Source organism: Zosterops lateralis (genome assembly GCF_965231275.1).
Source record: "Zosterops lateralis genome assembly, chromosome: 21".
Lineage (NCBI taxonomy): Eukaryota > Metazoa > Chordata > Aves > Passeriformes > Zosteropidae > Zosterops > Zosterops lateralis.
The window spans coordinates 8418907-8440285 of record NC_139781.1 but is presented as its reverse complement, the minus strand read 5'-3'; the positions used below and the strand labels follow the sequence as shown (position 1 = coordinate 8440285).

Here is a 21379-nt window from a genome sequence, read left to right as displayed (position 1 = left end):
ATCAAATTTAAAAGAAGACTGATGGCAAAAGAGTTTAGAGAAATTAGAGGAGCTTGGGAAGAGCAGGATGGTTCAGGGAGCTGGCAGCTTTCACTTAATAATTCACTTAATAATTTCACTTAATAATTTGATTTATCATTTTGTTTGCAAGAAGGACAGTGCTAAACAAAGGTGAGTTTAGTGAAGTGGAGAAGGTGGATTGTAAAATCCCCACTCAGTGCTGTCAAAGTGCTGCTCCATTTGCTGCCAAAGCGGGTAACAGAGGGGAGAGGAAGAAGCTGCAACTCAAAGTTCAGCAACAGAAAGTCTCCAACTGATTTCCACCTGGTAGGAAAAGAGGAACATGACAAAGAGCACAGGGGAACAAAAGGGATTTCCCATCCTCATCAATGAGCATTGCATCCCAAAAAAAAGAGCCATTGGATCTACCCGACAGAGGAAGCCACTGGAAATACACAGCACAGCCACTGTGCTGGCAGAGGGAAATGTTAGACATTTTATTCACATATACACAGATATTTAACTTAACAGAGACTGGAAAAGCTTCAACAGGAAAAGCATCCTCACAATTAAATGGAATTGTGCTTGCAGACTAGAGAAAAAACAATTTAAAAATCCAGAGTTATATTTTAAAAAGGTAAGAATACAGAGGGAAAGTTTTCCTTTTACTGATATACAATAAATTCAGACCTAGTTCTAGCTAAGTGATCAGGAGCCTGGCTCCAGGGTTCTGCAGAATCAAGAACACAACTACCTATTTTAATCACATTTTCATGACGCAGCTTAATTTCACATTAACATTTCTAAAAGGAAAAAAAAGCACTCCAAGGAAGAACCTTAAGAAATGTGTCTGAACACAACTTCTTTCTCTTTAAAATTATTTAAACATCATTCAAAGAGAGTGGGATCTGGCAGAACAACCTGGTTTATCTTGTTTACATGTAGAAGAGTTATTGAGGAAGATAAGTGACCACTTTGAAGATCTGCTTCATTTCTGCTCCAGTTTGCTGAAAGCATGCTCACCATGGGTTGCTATGTGGTTCCAATCAGAAGTTGTTAAGTACACAAAATAAGGCTGGATTTTATTTGCAGAAGCACATGTTCAAAGGTTAAAATTTATTGCTCCAAAAGCAGTATCTATAAACCAGGGCAATACCTTAGAGATTATTAACCTCCTAGTTATGCCAGTGCCTGTTTTAAGTAGTTCGATTTTTTTTTTTTTTTTTGGTAAGAATCCCCAGCAATCTCTCCAGTTAAGTATTTCCAATGGGCTTTAATCCTTTAAACAATTGCCCACCAAACCAAACCCCAAAGTGATTTTTTTTTTTCTTTTTTTCTCTAAGAAACTTGTGTAGTGCTGTTAACTTGCTGTACTCTGCCCAAATAAAAATAAGAGAGGCAGAAAAATTGAAAACAAATCAGCTGAAATTATTTGGGTGCAGCACTATGAAGTACTGGTGCCATCCTCAGGCTGATATTCACTTTCTTCCTGACTTTGGGTATATCAAATAACTCATCACTTTTATCACATCTGAAAACTCAGGACACTAAAGCAGAGCACTGTGAAGATGGATTGGTTGTTAGGGAAGTGCCTTGAAGAAGAAAAGCATACCTTAGGCTACATCACAGGAATATCTAAGCCCTTAAGCCTAATTGTGATTAAAAGAACTATCAAGGAATATCCAATTTTCAGAGGAATTCACTAAACTTTAAACCCCGTTTCCCCCAGCTAGAATTGTGATCTAGATGGTAAAAATAAAAATAAATCTAGCAAAGAGCACCTTCTACTAAATCTTCTTTTATTCTATTTATTCTACCAAATCTTCTTGCAACTAAGCAAAATATACAATTCAAAATGATATTTCCGAAACAAAATCTTCAATTCTTGCTTAGGGGTTATGCAATCACTAAGGGACATGGGAGAGAACATCAAGAATGTGTCACCTACCCAAGGAGGAGATTCAAAAATACATTAATTTTGGATGTTGCCATAAAAATGAAAAAGCAGATTTCTGCTTTAGCTGCCTTGTTTGGTTTGCTGCACCAGCCCAGGGGCCCTGAAAATGACTCACAGCCACATTTCAGATGGCACTGGATGTTAGCTGGACACGATACTGTGCAAAACTCACCAGGTAAAGAAACAGGCACGGGTTTTATGATGAAAATGTTTGCCAGCTGTGTTCATGCCCAAAGAGCACAAATTCTTTCAATTCTCAAAAAAAAAAAAAAAAAAAAAAAAAAAAACCAAACAAACAAACAAACAAACAAACAAAAACTGTTCATAAACATCTTACAATAAATGGAGAGGATTAATTAAGATCACCCTGGATGCTCTTGGCCATCTCAGCCACAACAGAGTCCCTGTAAGGCAGGAGAGACCTGACACGGACAATAATCCCAGAGTTTAATGTGTGGGGCAGAAATACCAGAAAGCTGCGGGTGGGAGTCAAAGAGGGAAGGCAATCGATTCCTTTGTTACCTCCTGCAAGAAACCCCAGAGCAGAAAATGCCTGCAGGACTCAGAGGGAACCCGGGCAGGAGGGACCAGCTCAACACCCTGCACTGCTCGGGAAGGGACCAAATCGATGGCAATCGAGGATTTGCTGTTCATTTTTCATGGTTCTGCTGGAGAATTGATTTAGCCTGGGGTTCACACACAGGCTCTGTAACTCCTGCTGAATTCAAGCAGCAAGGAATGCTCTTATTTCTGTCAGTATTGATTTGGAAGCAGAAGTTAAATCATTTCGATTTCAGAATAGTAAGACCCTCCTTTAGCTTCAGACCATTCCTTCCTGGCAAAAGTGATGCAGTTTATCCAGTAAATATATTAATAAAACACATTTTAACATTTAGAAATTAAAGATAAGTCATTAGAAAAACAGAAGTGGGGTAGACAGAAGGATAAATACAATCAGCTCTCTACCAGGCACTTTTCATCATTTTTCAAAAGGATTTGTTAACAACCAAAACTTCAGAGCATGAAATTAAACCCAATACCACTGAGGAAGGCTTCACAGACAGCTGGCATCTTTATTTCTTCTGCTGCTCTCTTATGGAAAACAAATCCCCAGCAGGGATCAGAGACACAGGGCAGAACTGAAATGGTGAAATATCCCTTTTCCCCAGAAGATTCAGTGCAGTGAGTGAGAACAGCTCAGTCAGCACTGCTCATTCATCTCTCTGGGCTGTGCCACATCTGCCATGTGAAATGTTTGCATTTCAAGCCCTGAAAACGAGACCTAAATAGGGTTCTGTATATTAAAAAAAGCCCAATTAAAAAGGGCAAATAAAATTTTCAGAAGAGCTTTGTGTTCGTTGACGCTTCAGTAAAAGCAAAAGCCATCTCTTTAGCTGTGTTTTAAGATTTTAAACCCAACCGCCTTCTTTCATCACTAGTTGATTTTTTTTCCCAACAGAACTGCCCTCAGCTGGCAGCAAACCATGTCCTGACTGGCCTTTCCTCAAGACTCCTCCAGCTGCCTAAGAATTTCAGGAGGAATGAATGAATGTGTATGCAAACCCAGCTGGAATATAGTCAGTAACACCTCCAAAAAATTGCATTAGAACCATCAGCAACACAGAGCTCCCTAACAATGTCCTGAGCATGAAATTCCAAGCATGCAGCTCTAAAAATATGGGCAAAGGGAATTCCTGAGCCTGCAGTGTGTCTGGAGTGCTCATCTGGAGAAAACAAACATCTGTTCCTATCACCTGGCCCACAAAGGGGCACATTCAGCTCACCTGCTTTTTGAGGCTCCAAAACAAAACAGATCTCACATCATTTTCATGCTTCAAAGACAAACAGATTATTGTCTTCTTATCTCCATATAAAAGGAAGAGTAATTTTATGAGTAAGGGTTCCTAATAAAAACTATCAGAGTTGTAAACACCTTTAATGTAAGTTATCGTTCTACAGGCAAGTTTTAAAGTAGCAGTAGCCTGAAATTGCAGTTTTAATAGCTGTCATTAAAACACTTAATTGCACGTTTGTGATTATGTTATTATTACTGGGGTGGAATTGCTCTCTAGAATAGCTCATATACAATACTGCACCATCTCCACTGCCTGTACAAACAAACCCTTCAGAGTTCCAATGGTGAGCACCACACTTCTTATTATTGATAGTTTTTCATCAGCCACTTGTTAGAAAACTAGAAAATTTTCTTCCCCAAAGATCCCAAAGTGTGTTTGATTTAACACACATAAAACTTCACTTTAACAACCACTGAGATGATTCCCATGGCCACTGGTTTAGGAGATAAATTACACCTGGCACTTGAACAGGTGAATTAAAAAAAAACAACCTGGGAGTTCAGTTTTCCTGGCAATCCATCTGTCTGAATTCTGCCAAGGAGCACAGCACTGCTGCTCCTGGTGCCACACAGATCTGTCTGGTTCTGCCTTTATCACCCACTGCAGAAAAGGGTGAAAATACAAGGCTGAGGTTCCTGGATGTGCAGCCCACTGCCTCAGAGCTGTTTTCACTTCCCCACCACCCCAGAGAGTCCAGAGAGGGCTCATGTTCCACCCTTTACACCTTTTACACTCATGTTCCAGCACTTTCCACAGGCAGCACACCAAAGCCTTCCTCCACCCACAGTCCAAGGCAATGACAGTTCACTTTTCCCTTTCTGTGTTCCCTGAAAGCCGTGCCCACCAGAAAGGTCCATGGAACTGCAACCTCAGTTCCTGCACTGAAGGTTCTTGCCCAGCCTGGGCAGGAAGGAGCTGAGCATGGCCAAGAAATGATCTTTGGGAAACCAGACTCAGATTAATAGACAATCAGCTCTCAGAAAACAGAGAGCTACACCAAAATCTTGGTAGCCTCAAACTACAAGACAACATGCAAAGGTACAGCTCATTTTTGATATCTCCACCCTGCTCTGTTACACAAACCAAGAGATATCAGACCCAGTGTCCATGCAGATCATTTGAACATTGCCATTTTAGTTATCTTATTCTCACTTTGGTGTTAAAAATCTGCAGTCCTCCCCAGGAATCTTATCCTGCTATGTAAATCTTTTTAAACAAAATGCCTTATTCAAAGCTTACTATTGTTAGCTGATATCAAATCAGTGTAGCAAATTGCCATCGGAGTATCTTGATCTAATTATGTTCTGGAAAGAATCGAAATAGATCTGAAGAAAATTCAGATAATGGAACAGGCAAAACAAGAAAGGGAAAGGAGGAGCAGAAACAAAAGATAAAAGAAGAACAGAGAAAAAAAGGATAACGCTCTGAGATACAAAAAATAGGATTAAATGATACTGAAATTGTGGGGGGTATGTGCAGAGACATCCCAAAAAGCAAGAGGAACCCCAGGGATTAAAAATGTTCCCATCATCTACTGCAGAGTATGAAATTACATCACTCCCAGGGATGTGACAACGGTGTGTTTGTGGGAAGTCAAACAACTGAGGGGCTGAGCTGAAATCTCTGAGCAGCCAATGTTCATGGATACCCCAACAGTGGAGCCAAAACCTTCCCCTCCTGTGGATCTGCCTGTGCCTGACACTCCTGCACAACACTCAGCAATACAGGGGAATTGAACTGGCCATAATGCTCACAACAAACAGGATAAATGTTCCAAGGATACAGGAAACACATCTTCTTTAATTTGGGTGACATTCAGTACTAAAAAGTCTGTGGGATCTCAAAGATTGTGTTACAATTCCGTGTATTTCAAGATAAAGGGGATAAGAGTCTCTTTCCATTTATTTTTAATGTCAATTTTTATAAGGGTACACCAATTACAGAATATCTTATTTTTTCCATGCCCTATCCCACACAACTTGCCTCAACATCCCAATGCTTAATGTAGAACTCTCTAAATATACCAAAATTAAATTAATTACAAAGACATTGTTACACTTTTCAGTACAAATTCTTTCCCCAAAAAGCCCAGTCCTAAAGGGAAGAGGAATATCTTTCCTGTCTGTAAGTACACACTTAGAATCCTTTAGTGCTGGAATTAGAAGGGATGTGTGAATACCAGCAGTGTCAAAATACAAAGGGGACGGAATGAAAACCCACACCTCTGTAAAGGGAAACAACTCATTGTAATTTGCACCTCTTTTGCAAGCGTAGCCCTTACAAATAGCTCATTGCAAAGAAACCCATCCAAAATAAAAATACAGCGAGTTCACTCCACAAATTGCAGCTCCACAAGGCAGAGAGAAAATTCTAAAGTCCTCGGGTGTGGTTTAGTTCTCCTGTTAATAACAAGCTGTTAGTAACAGGATATAAAGCCACTTTCAGAATCATTTTTCTCAGAGAGAGGCGAACATTGACCCAGGGAGGACCCGTGTGTCTCAGAGCAGCATCAGGGCACTTCTGATCCACAAAGTTAACAAGCCAGATGTCTCTCCCTGCTGATTTCCCCGGCCCAAGCTGCCAAGGAAAGCAGACTATAGCCAGCAGCCCCAGAGGAAGGAACCAGCCTCCTTTCAGGCAGATAAAGGTTGGCTTGAAACAGAAGCCAACAATATTCCTGGGCCTAATCAAAGACTTTTTTTTCACTACTTTTTACAGTCATTTTCTTTGTACTTCTGGCACCATCTTTGTTAGGAAGATTTATTGTCTGCTTTTTAAAATTTATCAGTTTGCAACAGCCACCAGATGAAGGGATCTCTTAAATCACTCTGTATGGGGAGAGTGTGAACGTGTGTCTTACAATCAGAGGTTTAAACTCTCCCATTCTGGAAAACCTCTTACAAACATCAACAATGAGAGGAACATTTTTGAGATGGTTATACTCAAGACATGCTGTTTACAAGGTGCTCTATATTCTGAAGTTATTGAATGACAATTATTCTAATTGACTCTATTTAAAGACTAAAAAGGAGAGTTTTAAAGTTATATGGGAAATTAAGAGAGTTACAGATTTATTTGTTGATTGATAATACCTGACAAAATAAAGGTTTCAGACAAGAATGTTAAACGTTGCTATTATAGTTACCACTCTAATTTCTTTTAAAAAGATCTATTTACTTAACTATTTAAGATACAAATCCAAGCAACTGTTGCATCATCTTACAGAACTGGGATCACTGCTGAATATCAGGGCAGGATAATAGGATAGATAAAAGTTCTCTGAAAGAGAAAGCACCAGAACCAGCAGCAAGGTGGGGTTGGTCAGCCCTTCATTTGAATGTAAATGTAATTATGAGGCAGGCAGTTGGGCTGACGTCAGACAAGATCTTGGTAAACCATTACCACCAGCACCTGGTAACACAGTTGATAATAAAAGAGGATGAAGTAGAAGATTCCAAGCAGAGTGGCATTATTAGAGAAAAAAAACCACAAATATTTTTGAGCAGTAAAAGAAGACACCGAGGAACAAGATGTTGTGACGCCGCGTTTACGCTTTGGGACAACCATGTACGTGAGCTCGCTGTTGGAGAAGGAGCCCAGCATGTACCCAGGATCTACCAGGACCAACACCAACAACAACCTGCCCGTGCAGAACTTCGTGTCTGCTCCAGCCTACCCCGAGTACCTGGGATACCACCCCGTGCCAGGCCTGGACAGCCACGGGCAGGCGGCACCGGGCTGGGGCTCCCACTACGGCGCCCAGCGCGAGGACTGGGGCGCCTACGGCCCAGGCCCGTCCAGCGCCGGCCCCGCTGCCCACATCAACACCTCGTCCCCTGGCCAGGGCTCCTACAGCTCTGCCGACTACAGCTCCCTGCACCCCGCTGCTGCTGCTGCGCCCTTACCTCCTCTAGAGACAGTCCATGCCCAGCAAATCTCTCCCAACGGCCAAAGGCACAGCTCTTATGAGTGGATGAGGAAGACGGTGCCAACCAACAGTGCTGGTGAGTGCAAATTCAACTTTCCAACCTCAGAAAGCATCTTTTGCTATCACTGAGCTTAGAAATAATTAACTTTACTTGAAGCACATAGGTTGATGGGTCATTTATGACATTTATTTAACCTACTGCTGTTTAATGCAGTTTTAGCTAAATTTATGCCAGTTTCACTTTCTCCCATAAAGGCTTTATGTGGTTGCTGTAGTGGAATGGCTGATGTGGTCAGACATGGCTGGAGCTCAGCTCCAGGAATCCCTGTTGGGACATTCTGTAAAGCATTTTGTGTGACAGACATGATAATCATGAAAGTGTTACAGAGCAATGCAGCAACATTTAACAGTTACAGACAGAAATACTGTATAGTTATTTTGTGCTGCAGGGGACACATCAATATAGACCCAGGCTGATCTTTTTAATCCTTACAGACTTCTCAATAATTATAAAGAAAACTATGTCCTCTGATCTAACTGCAGTGATTATGCAATTTTCTGCAATTTTCCCAGGTCTCATATTTTTCTGCCCAGATTTATTAGCTGAGCACAAATATTCCTTGAGAAGCGAGCTGACTCAAAACAATCAGCACAGACTATTTTGTTTGCAGATCACATAATTCCTTGGTTAACCTTCCTTTTCATTTAATTTCACATCAGTTTTGCTGTCTTTACGTGCCAGAATTTTTCAGCTTCCACAATTACACAATTAGAAACCTCTTTCCTGCAAGTGCCACTCACTGATGCTCCTGCTCTTGCCACAAGCTGCCTGCCAGATGAACCTTTCCATGTGTATTCCCAAGGTGGAAACTGGCTTTGCTACATCCGTTGTTAAGGTTAAAAGTAGTAAGTGAGTGTCAGGGAGCATCAAAGAAACCAGAGCAAGTACAATTGGAGCAAACTCAGAAGGCACAGAAAATCTGCACTGCTGCATCAGACAGAATCCTCCTTCAAATGGTTATTACTCAGGAGCAAAATTAGCCCAGTAATTGTTTGTTAATTAGAAAGCAGGCACACATTGTTTCGCCTCTGTTACTAAATATAAATCCCCTGGTGAACACTCGGATATCACAGCGCTCTCCGGCCACTCGGAGCCTCTACAAAGGCCTTCAAAGCCAGGCAGAGTCAGTCTGCTTTCCCCCCTTCCGAATACTCATGTAAATCCCGGTAACTTCATTAACATCATTGGAGATTGCCAGGTGTAGAAGTGATGCAAGACTTGAGTGTAGATCAAATTCAGCTGAGACTACAGAATGTCAATGAGGCAGCCCTGGCTGTGTCATGTTGGTGTTGAATTTTCAATGTATGACATTCTTAAAGTTGTTTAACACACTTGAAAATCTAAATCCTTACTGAACAGTCTTGGAAGAGCCTGAAAGGTTTCTCATGCACTTGTCCAAATTTATAAAATATATTTGCAATTCAGAGCTTCTACAGGATTTACACACGTTCTGAAATACTTTCTGAACCATTCGGGACAGGTGGAACAGAGCCCATCAATAGCATGACCTGAGGCTGTGCATTCCTAGAACCCAATCCTTTGAAGTGTTAAAAACAGCCGAGGACTTCACAGAAGTGAGCTCAAGGCATCAACCCACCTTAAAAAAAAAAAAAAAAGAGATTGTGAGAGTAAAGCACAAATATGGCAATTGTGCAAAACAAGAAAAGTACCAAAGAGATTTGGGTTTTCATTGGTTTAAAAAAACCAAAAAAAAAAAAAAAAAAAAAAAAAAAAAAAAAAAAAAAAACCAGAAAATTTTTATCCTGACACAGAAAATCTTGTGATAAATGGAAGAAAACTTGAATAAATGATAAGGCTAAAATTATGTATGTAACTGCTCTGTACCACCTTATCAATGGTTTCTCTAGAAGAAAACTGACTTGATGCCATTATAACTCCTCTTCGAAACACACTTGTTTTTTTTTCCTTATTCCCATAATATTATTTGGGTTATCAAAGTAGCTGCTGGATCCTCTCCTTCACTGTTATCACTGCTTCATAAAGTTCATTGCCTTAAAATCCCAGAATTAGAGCCCTAAACTCTACAAATCCATTTCTATGCATAAATATGTTTATATCCTTAACTCCACCACTGTGTACACACACCAATGTACGTGAGCAGAGTGGGGTAACAAAATCCACAACACATCTCATTGATGAGGGAACCTCCTGAAATACTGTCCTAAAGACAGCAGGAATTATTTTGAGTGAGGGGATGTCAGTGGGAATCGTTTCTTCTCTGTTTAGAGTCTATTAAATAGACTACATTCTGATTCAATATTCTTACTTAGTATTTGAAAAAAAAAAATCAACTGCAGGTAAAGTGAAATGAAAATTTACCTGATCAAGTCAATCTTCAGGATGAAACAAGATCAGAGAGTACTCTGTCCTTTCAACAGATAAAAGGTGATTTTATGGTACATCCTCTGACTAAAAAAGGATATATAACTGTATATTCAGAACCAACCCTTGTTTTACTTCAAACACACAAATATTGCAAATATAGAATGCAATAAGAAATTTTAAAAAACCAAACATGGAAAGTGGGCTTGGTAAGGAGATCTTCTCAGTCAGGGCTTCCAAGTGAGGAAAAGAAGATCTAAAGAATTCCTGACAGTCTGATCCTGGTTTTACTGAAAATCTGTGATAGAATCTGCCATCGACTTCAGTTATGCTGAAGCAGAAATTCCAATTATTTTCTAAACTCTGTGCAATCAACAGGGCAAGACGTGTATTTTCTGAGAGCAAGAGAACCTTCAAAGTGTAAAACTTATTGAAAAAGTATCTAAAGGGCCTAGAAAAAGGTTTTAAAACTTCATCTGGGAGTGACATCAGAAAGAGAAGGGACTTCAACAGGACTAAACAAAAGATCATCATGATTTTCATATGTTACAAGCTCAGCCACAGAATTGTTTTTAAACTATAGCCAACACATTTTATGTCTTTGTTTAAACAAGCAGCAATGTACAAGTAATTCAGATTACAGAACAGCAGAAACGTGGCCAGAAAGCAAAACAGAAAAAGCAGGAAAAAAGGCCAGGCCCCTGCTTTAATGCTAATTTATTTTTTCTTTGTAAATTAGTTGTGACATCTATTTTCCACTGGCCTACATTGTCTGAGGTTTTGAGGCCTATCTGTCATATTGAGGCAACAGACCCTTTTAACACTTCACTTTGCTTTGATATGCACTCTTGTCTCTTCCTTCTCCCTCTTTTCTTCAGGAGTTATATTGCCGGAAAGGGTGATGATTTTCACAGCAAATAAAGAGGCCTTCTCCCAGCTTTATTGTCTTCAGAAGAAAATACTCTGTGAATTTTATGACCAAGGGGAATGGGGAAAACTACTCCTTTTCTCCACCCCCTCAAATCATGGTTATATTTGCTGATTATAGTGAGGCCGGAATAACCTTGTTGAATTTTAACTTGTTTTCAAAGATCCCCTCTAAGCCCTCAGTTTACAAGGAACCTGAATATCTATACTATTGTTAGCATTAGAACTATCACTGAGGGCAAATATTTCAAAGCCAACGATTTGTACCATGAAAAAAAAAGTAAACTTAGTTGGGTGATTTAGTTCTGCAAATTTAAGCAGGAAAATCTTCTGTGCTGGAAGTTGAAGTGGGATAGGATTTGGGAAAATATCTCTGATTATGCATATTTCAGCTATGTCTACCATCAGATAAAAATATCCCAGTCTGTCCTCGGTGTTGGTCCAAAATTAAAGAGAACTGAGGGGAAAAAATATTCCTTCATCTATTTCTGTCCCTTTTTCCTCTGCTAAGATGAAAGCGTCTGACATTTGTTTAGGGCTTGTAAATTCCAAACCAATTGGCTTGTGTTTCTGAATGTGAAAGGGGTTCTTGATAAGATCTCCTTGTCGCTCCTTTGTGTGGCGTGTGCTTCATCTTAACACCTCAATGGATTTTAGGGAACCACTTTAAAGGAGTCTTTGTCCTACAGTTTGTCCCAGAAAACTCACATCAAAAAAAACCTGGGAAGATCAGAAGCAAAAAGGAAAACTATCTAGTTGGCTGTTGAAAGTGCAAAGGAGAACAAATAAATTGCAAACTGATCTTTCTGGATTATTATTACATGAAGAATTGCTTAGAAATTATATTAAATGAGAGATACATTCTAAACATTTAGCAATGCTTCTCTTAAAAGTATTTAGCCAATATATCTAAGAATATTTCTCTTATACATTTGAGAGAGGATGATCCTGAAATGCTTTTACAGGATTTTATTGCCTCATCTTACAAATTGTCAAGTACCTCCAACTCTAAAGGGAAGCCCAGCACAGAGTCCCCTCAGGAATATCCTACTCAGCACCTTGCAAGACTGGGACCTTTTTGAAAAAGTAAATGAAAATATTATTGAACTTCTAAGTTTATCCTATGGCCTCACAAGAAAGGAAAAGTTTTTCTAGGAGGACATATCTTTGTGCTAGAGAAACAATCTTTAGAAACTCTGATAAAGAATTAGGCCATGGTACAACTGCAGAAATTGTGACTGAAGCTTCAGTCTTGAAATCCTGGGTATTTATGCTCTCATAGATACAGAAGTCACTTCACTGAGCACTGAAATGAAATCCTTTGAGATTAATATAGCCAGCACCAGTTATAATATAGCCAGCACCAATTATGTACTGCTATCAATTATTTAAGATGCTTCAAGGTGTTTATCACTTAAGAGCTTCACATTTAAATGTGAATGTTATGTTTAGAGAGAAGGAAAGACAATTCTGGTAATCAATACTCTTACTTCACTCTGCACCTCTGTTCCTCCTCTGTACCACAGCAAACGATCCCATACAAGTATTCTGTAGTTTAATTAATGCCTGTGAAATGCCTGAGATGTTTGCAAGCTGCTATGGAAAATTCAATTCAATATATGAATATTCCTCCTTTCTTTTCCTCACCAGGTAAAACAAGAACAAAAGAAAAGTACCGGGTTGTTTACACAGATCACCAGAGACTGGAATTAGAGAAGGAATTTCACTGCAACAGATACATCACAATCAGGAGGAAGTCAGAGCTGGCAGCAAACCTGGGACTCTCGGAAAGACAGGTATAGAGAGCTCCCCCCAGGTGTGCCCACAGTGCCCAGGCAATGCCCCTGTTTTATGGAACTCAACACTGGGAATTAACTTACAGTTTAAAAAGTAGTTATTCTTACTTTCTAGCTTGGAATTTAAACACCTCAGCTTAACGGGATCTTAGCTGTGGTCCCAATGGTTACAACATTCATCATTTTATTTCTTCTTGAAATCACACCAAATAATGGCCAGCAAAAAAATCCAAAGCATTTGATATATTTCAGCTGGAAGACAGGAAAGTTAAAACTCAATCCAACAAGATATCTATGGGGTTTTTTTTCTTACATACATATTGCCACAATTTCCACAGGCCACATTGTTCCTCTGTCAGATTTCAGCATATTCAGGAGGGTTGGAGTTTCAAGCCAGGATCTCTTTTTGCCACCCATTTGTGTAGCCAAGACTCTCCATGCAGGGAATGTTCAAGTGCACACTCAGATCCTTGATCCCTTGGAGAGCAGCTCTGCCTTCACTCATATCTAATACATCTTTAATCTCTGTCCTGGGTAAAGCCAGGCTCCTGAGCAGGGCACAGCCACTTCAGCTGTGTTCATACAGACACCAGAGGAATTCAGGATTAACTCCTTAAAATCCCTGTGATGGAGAGCACCTTTCCCAAGCACAGCTCTGCAGTGTGTGGGTATAATAACTGCTGGCTCCAAGCCTCCAGAATTGCAATGGTTCTGTTACAGCTGGAAGAGAAGGGCAGATTTGGTGATACTGATTAGTCATCTCATTTAAAAATTAGTTTATTGCCCCGAGGTAACTATAAACTAGAGATCTTTCTTTTTAGAATTTTACAAGATTTTGTTCTTTCTAAATATACACACTGAGGTCTCTTAAAATGTTCCTCTTTTAGAAGTGCAGACTGATTCTGCACTCAGTCTGTGCAAGAGCATGGAATAGAGAGAGACCAATGGAGGCTGGAAACATAGAAATGCAGAGACTATCAGTGATATTTTAGGATAAAGCACTGGAATTTTATAAACATATTTTATTGCAGTGATGTCCAGTCCCAGACCCCAATAGCAGAGAGTGCACTGTACAGGCTGTGAATGTCCCAGGCAGGAACAATAAAAACTAAGTTTATCATGGATGGACTAAAATTTGTCACACAGTAGGATAGAGCTGCACTGGAAAATTTTCAGAGAACTGCAATTATGAGAGATTTGCAACCTCCACCTGAATGTTCTGCAGGCTGGCTGATTTAGAGCACAGACATACCTGGAGTCACCAGTGATCCTGCAGAAAATCAGCAGAATCTCCTTTTACAGAGCTGCTGCTCCTAATGCCACCCCATTTTTAACTGGCAAAGCTCCTTCAGGTATAATGCAGACAAAATACATATTTGATCTGCATTTCCACAGGACAGACAAGGCTAAGTGCTTCTTCATGCCAATTCCAGCAAGGTATATAAAAATAAATATAAAACACTGAGGTTTTTAATACAAAGCAAGGGTACAAGTTTCTATATTGTATTGCACTCAACACACCTTAAAGGCTGTAACAAATACTGTGAATTAAGAACACAGTTAGCAAGAAGGAAAACACAAACAGAAGTTCCTCCTCATTCACATTTTCATATAAGGAAAGAAAATAGAGATACTTAAAGTAGATTTTAAACAGATAAGTCTTTCACCTGCACAATGAGCCTGGGAAATTGATTGTCTGTAAGTAATTTATACATATAACAGTTCACATGTATCTGTAAAATACATGTTTAAATATATGTTCCAGTAATAAAAACAATCAAAACTTTTAAATATGCACACACAAAAATCACTCAGAACATAAAAGAAGATAAAGAACCCTCACTACTTGGCTTTGAATTAATCTGTAACACAGATAATAAAGAAATCTTCACAATTAATCCATATTGCGTTTTCCTAAATTATGACACTGGCAAATTTGAAAGGATGAACTCTGTGGTCTCAGAGTCTCAATGAGTTCATTGATTTCTGTGTTCCTAAATATAACACAGTGTGTGCACTTTACTCCAGGCCCAAGAAAAAAGGAAATCAAGAAAGAAAAATCAATTCTCCATTGATTCTTATACCAAAAATTAATACAGAATAATGCAAAAAAATCTTCACTGCACAAATTCAGTATTTTGGTTTGTGGAGGGGGTTTTTTGTTTGGTTTTAACTTTGGGGCTTTTTTTCCTTATGGCTTTTTGTTTATTTGCTTTGAGTTTGGGGTTTTTTTTAATAGTGTTTTTGAACTTACCTGCATTTCCATTGCTATAATTACTGTAAAAAGGTTGAGCAGCACTTTGAATTAATCAGGTATCATTTATAACCCCCCAGGTGAAAATCTGGTTCCAGAATCGCCGAGCAAAAGAGAGAAAAATGATCAAGAAGAAAATCTCGCAGTTCGACGGCAGCGGGGGCTCGGCCCAGAGCGACTCTGGTTCACTCAGCCCAAATGAACTGTCAAATTCTCTCTTCCCACCACCACATGGGATAAATGGATTACAGCCTAATGACATTCATCAAGTCATGGTTTCAGAATGAACAGAGGGGGGGAAAAAACAAAACAGGAAAAAAGAAAAAAAGGAAGAATGGATTTCTCCACCAGTGCCACCCCTCATCTTGGAAACTCAACTTTACAAGGGACCATTTTCCATTTCTCTGCCTTCAAAGTGCTGATTTCTAAGCAGGAAATCTGAGCCTGTAACCAAAATATTTTAATTATTGCAAAAAATCTCAGGGACTTTGTGCTGCTAAGATTCATCTCTGGGTATCTTTGCTAGCAGGTAATTTGCTTCAGACACTGACACGAGGAATGATACAGCTGAAGATTCACTACAGGTAGTTCTAGTCTGATCATACATATGCACAGAAAACTAAGAGAACTGATTATAAAATAGAGTCCTATTGCAGAAAATATAAGAATCTGGGTGTGTTTGGTTTGTTCCGTTTATATAATTAGAGGAAACCGTAGATGTTAATAAATATTTACACTTAAATGGACTGAAAGGAATGCTACTTTTTGAAAACAGCAAAACCATTCAAAACACTTCTAAATGCTCAAGGAACATAATAATGTTGCTATACCAGTATATTGCATTTAATTAAATCACATATATCATCTCTGCCCTATGGAATTGTATTCAAGCAATAGTTACAGATACAGAATATACCAAATAGTTACAGATACAAATATACCAATATACAAATATACCAAACCTGCCAAGATTTGTTCAACTGTAAGAAATGCAGCAATTTCTCACATACATTAGGAAATGCCAGATAATTTGGAAGATAAGTATTACCTCAATCTTCTAGGACTGCAGATATTATTGTTCAAAAATCCGTGCACAAATGGAATGGAAACAGAATTGTTACTACAAGAAAACCACCAAAAAGCAAACAAAGAATTTGCTTGACATCTTTAAACATTTGAAGTGAAACAGGAGCAGTCTCAGGCCACTGATTTTATCCCTGACACTTCTCTGGGGCTGAAGGCAACAACTCTCCCAAAGTAGCTGAGAGGGAATTTTGAGGCTGTCACCTGCAGCTGAGCAATCACAAAAGAAATGTTCATTTCATGGGCACCCCTGAAAGAGGATAAATTAAGGACATGATCACAGTGGGGTTGGCTTTAATTACTGCTCCGTGTTGGCAGGTGAGAAGGTAGCACTGGTATCTAAAAGACAAGTGATGAGTCTGTAAAAAGTAGAAAAAAAAACCCCAAAGCACTAAAAAAATCCCCCAAGCCCTTCAGTAGTACTGTTCTTTGGAATTTCTTAATATGACCTTTTTGCTGGTATACAAGTGAACAGCTCTCTGGAGAAAAATTAATATTCCTAAAAATGTCAAGGGGAGCAAAGGTAATAAAAAGGGGAAAAAGCAGAACACAAACAGAAAACAGAATTATGAAAATCACACGTCACTTATTTCAGCAACATTAAACTCCTGGTCTCAGAAACAGCAGAATAAATTCTGCTTTTCTCCGTGTCAATGAGCATTGATAATGCACTGAACACCATGGACAGAACTTGTCAAAACTCTCATCATCTGGATTCAAAACACTAGATAACAAATTTGAGGATATGCCTCACTATTCTCCATTTATTTTAAAATAACTCTTTTAGAGTAACTCCGTGAAAGCAATTCTGTTGGAAGTTACAAGAATAACACCCATCAGAACTAAATTCTGAATTTTATCTCTGTAGACATAAATGCCTCAAACTAAACTCAAACAGGTTAAGACCTTACTCACTGTAAACATTTTGTGGGTGGTTCCCCAATATATTTTCTAGTCATCTCCTATCATATGGTCCAAAAGAAATGGGTGTATTCTAATGCAAACAAACTGTAAAGAGAAAATCTTGTGTATATAAATAGTTATAAAACTCAGCCCCATGAGAATTGAAACTACATCTGTGTGGCTTTAACTCAGGATCTCCTACATCCACTTGTTGATGTTCCAGTGGGATCACAGGGACATTTCAGGAGCCAGAGCACGTTGTGGAACACGCACACACAGAGCTGGTTCTGTTCACATTCACACACATGCACATCTAACATACACATGCCTTTTTTCTCTGCTCTTCACTCAAATAAATCCAGATTTTTTTTCTTGGAAAAGGAAGTTTCCCCAGTTGCATCAGCCCTTCTACCTGGGTTGTCTTTCTATACATGAAGGATATAGAAGATAAAATAATGTCTCAGGAAACTCAGACTTTAGATATACAAGAAAAAAGGGAAGTGAACCTTTACCTCAAATCAGCAGAAGGGCCATTTCTATGGAAACCAGGAGAGGGCTTTTGTGAGGCTTAGCAGTGGCACAGAAATGGAGAGAGAGAAAACTTCTAGTTTTCAGATTTTTTTTCCTCTGATCAGTTTTCATATCAAGGAGGAACAGCAAGTAGAGGTGTAACACACAACACACAATTCATTGTATTTGTGTATTAGAAATGCATTGCTTCAGATTTCCCTTCTAATCTATGACAAAATTGAAATGAAACACAGTTATTTACCACGCTGACATTCAACATACTCAAATGACCATCTTTCAGATTCTAACCAAGCTCCAGGCAGTCAGGAAACACCACCCTGCCCTGACAAACTGCCCAGAGGAACCACTGAAACCACTGACTGCACTCAGAACAACCACAGCTGATAAAGGGATCACTCTAAATGAGCCCATTTTAGATGTTCTTAGAGTTGGAATGGGATACAAAGCACCTCCTATGGCATGGTTAATACCAGTCTTGTCAATAAAACTGTTTTTCATGATCTTTAACCTGAATTTTATCCGTCAGATGTGTTTTAAATCTATCCCAAGCATATGTTAATATTTAGGGGAGAATCTCTTCCATCCATTAGATAATGATCTCTGATCCTAGAGAGTGGATCAGATTATCTTCTCTGACTACAGTTAAGTAAGAAGTCATTCCCCTCATTTGTTGCTGTGCATAACTGCCCCCAATATGGATCCTTTCAACCTAAGTGCCGTGGCACAGCTGTTTCTCAAATTAATCTAAGGAAAAAAAATATTAAACTATTTTAGACTGATCAGGTTATTTTTTAGTAAACTCCATCTGTTTACATGGATGGAACACTAAAGGCTATAAATAACATTTTTCAATATTTATCTTTCCTCCTTTGAAGACTTCTCCAGGGACTTTAGTTATACTCTCCCTTAGCACTGTTAAGCAATTGAAATAATAATAATAATAACTCAAATGTCATCCTTTGCACCCAGTGGGTCTCTATCCCAAGCTCTCCACATTTCCTGGTTTTTACTGTATGTAAATAGAAAACCATCCCAGTGTTTGAATTCAGCTGATTGACTGGTAGTTCCAGTTTGAAGGCAGTGAGCCCCTTTAACACCAGGCTGATACCAAAAGAAAACTCTGCATCACACAATTCTGTCTAATTCCAGCAGCCAGCAAATCCCTTCTGACATTTACCTGAATCATCTCAATTCTTATGAGAATCCTGCAGGTGCCAAGGCTTTGGCAGAACTGCCCTTCTCAGTCCTACAATAACATTCCCTTCCCATGTTCTCCCAGCAGTGCCATTATTTAACACTGTGCTTCGGTTTAACTTTTCTGCTCTTTGTGTTTCATGCTTTAAATACAAACACTTCTGATTCCAGGAAAGGAAGTGATTTCTGTGGATAAACATTGCCAGAGACCATCATCCACAAATCTTTCACTTTTTATGGCATAATAGATTCATCAAATAAACAGCATCCTAAAAAAGTACTGAACATGAAGCTTCTATTTCTTCCTGTGAAGCCATAAAATTTGATAAGTCGTGCAGAAAAATTCCCTGTAGTATTTACTCCTCAAACCCAATACTAAACAGGCATTCTTTAAATACAGATATGGGACACAAAGGTGGTTTTTTCTAAAATAGTCCATCTTTACCCAGATGGCCATTGTTCCTATGGGAGAGAACACATACACATTAAAAAAAAAAAAAAAAGTCTAGTGAAACATCAGCTGAACTTTGACTTCAATCTATTGTTTAAAAGCACAAGATGTTAAATATGAAGCTGCTAAGCAAAGTACCTTTTCCAGTTAAAAAAACTGCTTTTCTTGGTTTCTTAACACCTCAGACCCTCATTATAAAGAGGTCACACAGTAAGTTATGCTTCATTTTACACTCAATTCAGCAAATTATTGCACCACCTGCTTTGGAGCTCATACCTTAATGCCATCACATTTGTCCTTCTGGCACAACATCCATGTAAATGTCTGTAACATTGGCTTGGTTGTTCAATCAACATTAAATGGAGGTTTTTCAATTAAACATGAGACTTTGCTGAACGTGCTCCTGTTTGACACCTGAGTGTCACCATTGTATTGAATGTGACAGCTGCACATCTTGCAGACAAGTCCAGGGGATTTATTTCACCTTCCAGCACACATTCTGCTTGTCCCTTCCTTTTTCATCCTTCTGGAATTTTCAAGCCCTGGCAGTGCCCAAGGCCAGGCTGGACAGGGTTTGGAGCACCCTGGGATAGTGGAAAGTGTCCCTGGACATGGCTTTAAGTCCCCTTTCAACCCAGATCACTCTGTGGTTGTATGAGCTTTCACCAGAGCAGCCACAAACCAAGACAGTCCCAACTGAGTATTACAGCCCATAATGGAAATGCACAACATCAGAACTATCATTTCTTCCAGTGCTCTCAGTTCCAACACTCACCTTTTTGATTTTCACATCAGTTAAAGCAAACATTCAGAATTTAACTGAGAGTAAAGTAAAGATCAGTACCTTATTAATACTCCTATATATAACTTTATTTCAGTTGTTTCAACACTTTCTTTCCATTGGTTATGAAACTATATAAAGATGGAGTAGAAAAAATATCAGATCCTTAAGTATAGAATAATTTTCTCTTTTTTATCATGTTTCTAAACAGGATGTATTTTCAGTATTTGGACAATTACTAACCTTCTCCACAATTTACTGCAACACTCATTGCTAAATAAGAAAAAAGTATTATGACAAAAATAAGAGAATAAAATTTCATGTTATAACAACGTAATTTTTTTTCTCTAGCTCAGAGTGTGATTTACCTGCAGCTCCACAGAAGATGGATAATGAGCTAAAGAAAGAGCACGTAGCACTGATAAAACTGTAGCTCATCAAGTGTTACTTTCAGAGGCAACAAAAAAACTTTCACTGTCAAGTCATCTGCATTTTGCTGCAGTCTAGAAACTCCTGAAAAACAATAAAGATGATTTATGAGGGAAGTATTTTCCTGGGAACAACAGACAGGGCTGGAGATGTGGTTTGACGTCATGCAGGAGGAGGTGAGATCATTCCTTATTATTAGATACTTATTAGAGTACCTAATAATATATTCCTATTTACTATTATTATTATATTCCTTATTATAATATTCCTTATAATAATATTCCTTATAATTAAGTACTTATTAATTAATAAATAATTATTAATTATTAATTAATAAGTACCTAATTATAGGTCAGAATTCTGATTTGGACACAAACCAGAGCCAACACTCTATAAGAGCTACACTAATACTAAAAAGGACCAACAACCCCCTCATAATTACGTTTTTTATTCTATTGAAATTACAAATACCAATAAATTTTTGATTTTTTTTACATTTGCAGTAGGTAATTAAGTGCTTATTACCTCAATAATAACTTACACCTGTGTGCTGAGGGGGGCATTCCCCTGAAATATTCTGCGAGATTTTTTTTCCCCATTTTTTGCTATTTCTATGTAAGTTTTCTTCCCTCTCACCTGCACTTAACTCACTTTCCAAACCCACCAAACAAACCCCAAATCTCCTGGAAAACCCCACAATCCTCGCCCTCCTTTATCTTCACCTCAGGTGCCCCGCGGAGTGACACAGAGGGCAAAAAACAAGAGGGGAAGGGCGGAAAGCGCTACCTGGCTGTTTTTATTAAAACCGTCGCAGAAACACACCTGGAAAAGAAGTTTAAAGGAAAAGAGGTTTAAAGAAAAAGAGGTTAAAAGAAAGGAGGATCA

The 21379-nt window shown here is 38.8% G+C and overlaps 1 protein-coding gene across 1 annotated transcript; it reads left to right on the top strand.

The window, feature by feature from the left end:
• The first annotated feature begins 7312 nt into the window (after positions 1-7312).
• LOC310917908 (homeobox protein CDX-4-like) lies at positions 7313-15559 on the top strand. Its single transcript, XM_083876524.1, has 3 exons — positions 7313-7817; positions 12723-12868; positions 15203-15559. Exons 1-3 carry the CDS (start codon positions 7379-7381, stop codon positions 15407-15409), a joined length of 792 nt encoding a protein of 263 aa, XP_083732650.1. The 5' UTR covers positions 7313-7378; the 3' UTR covers positions 15410-15559.
• Positions 15560-21379: the final 5820 nt, after the last annotated feature.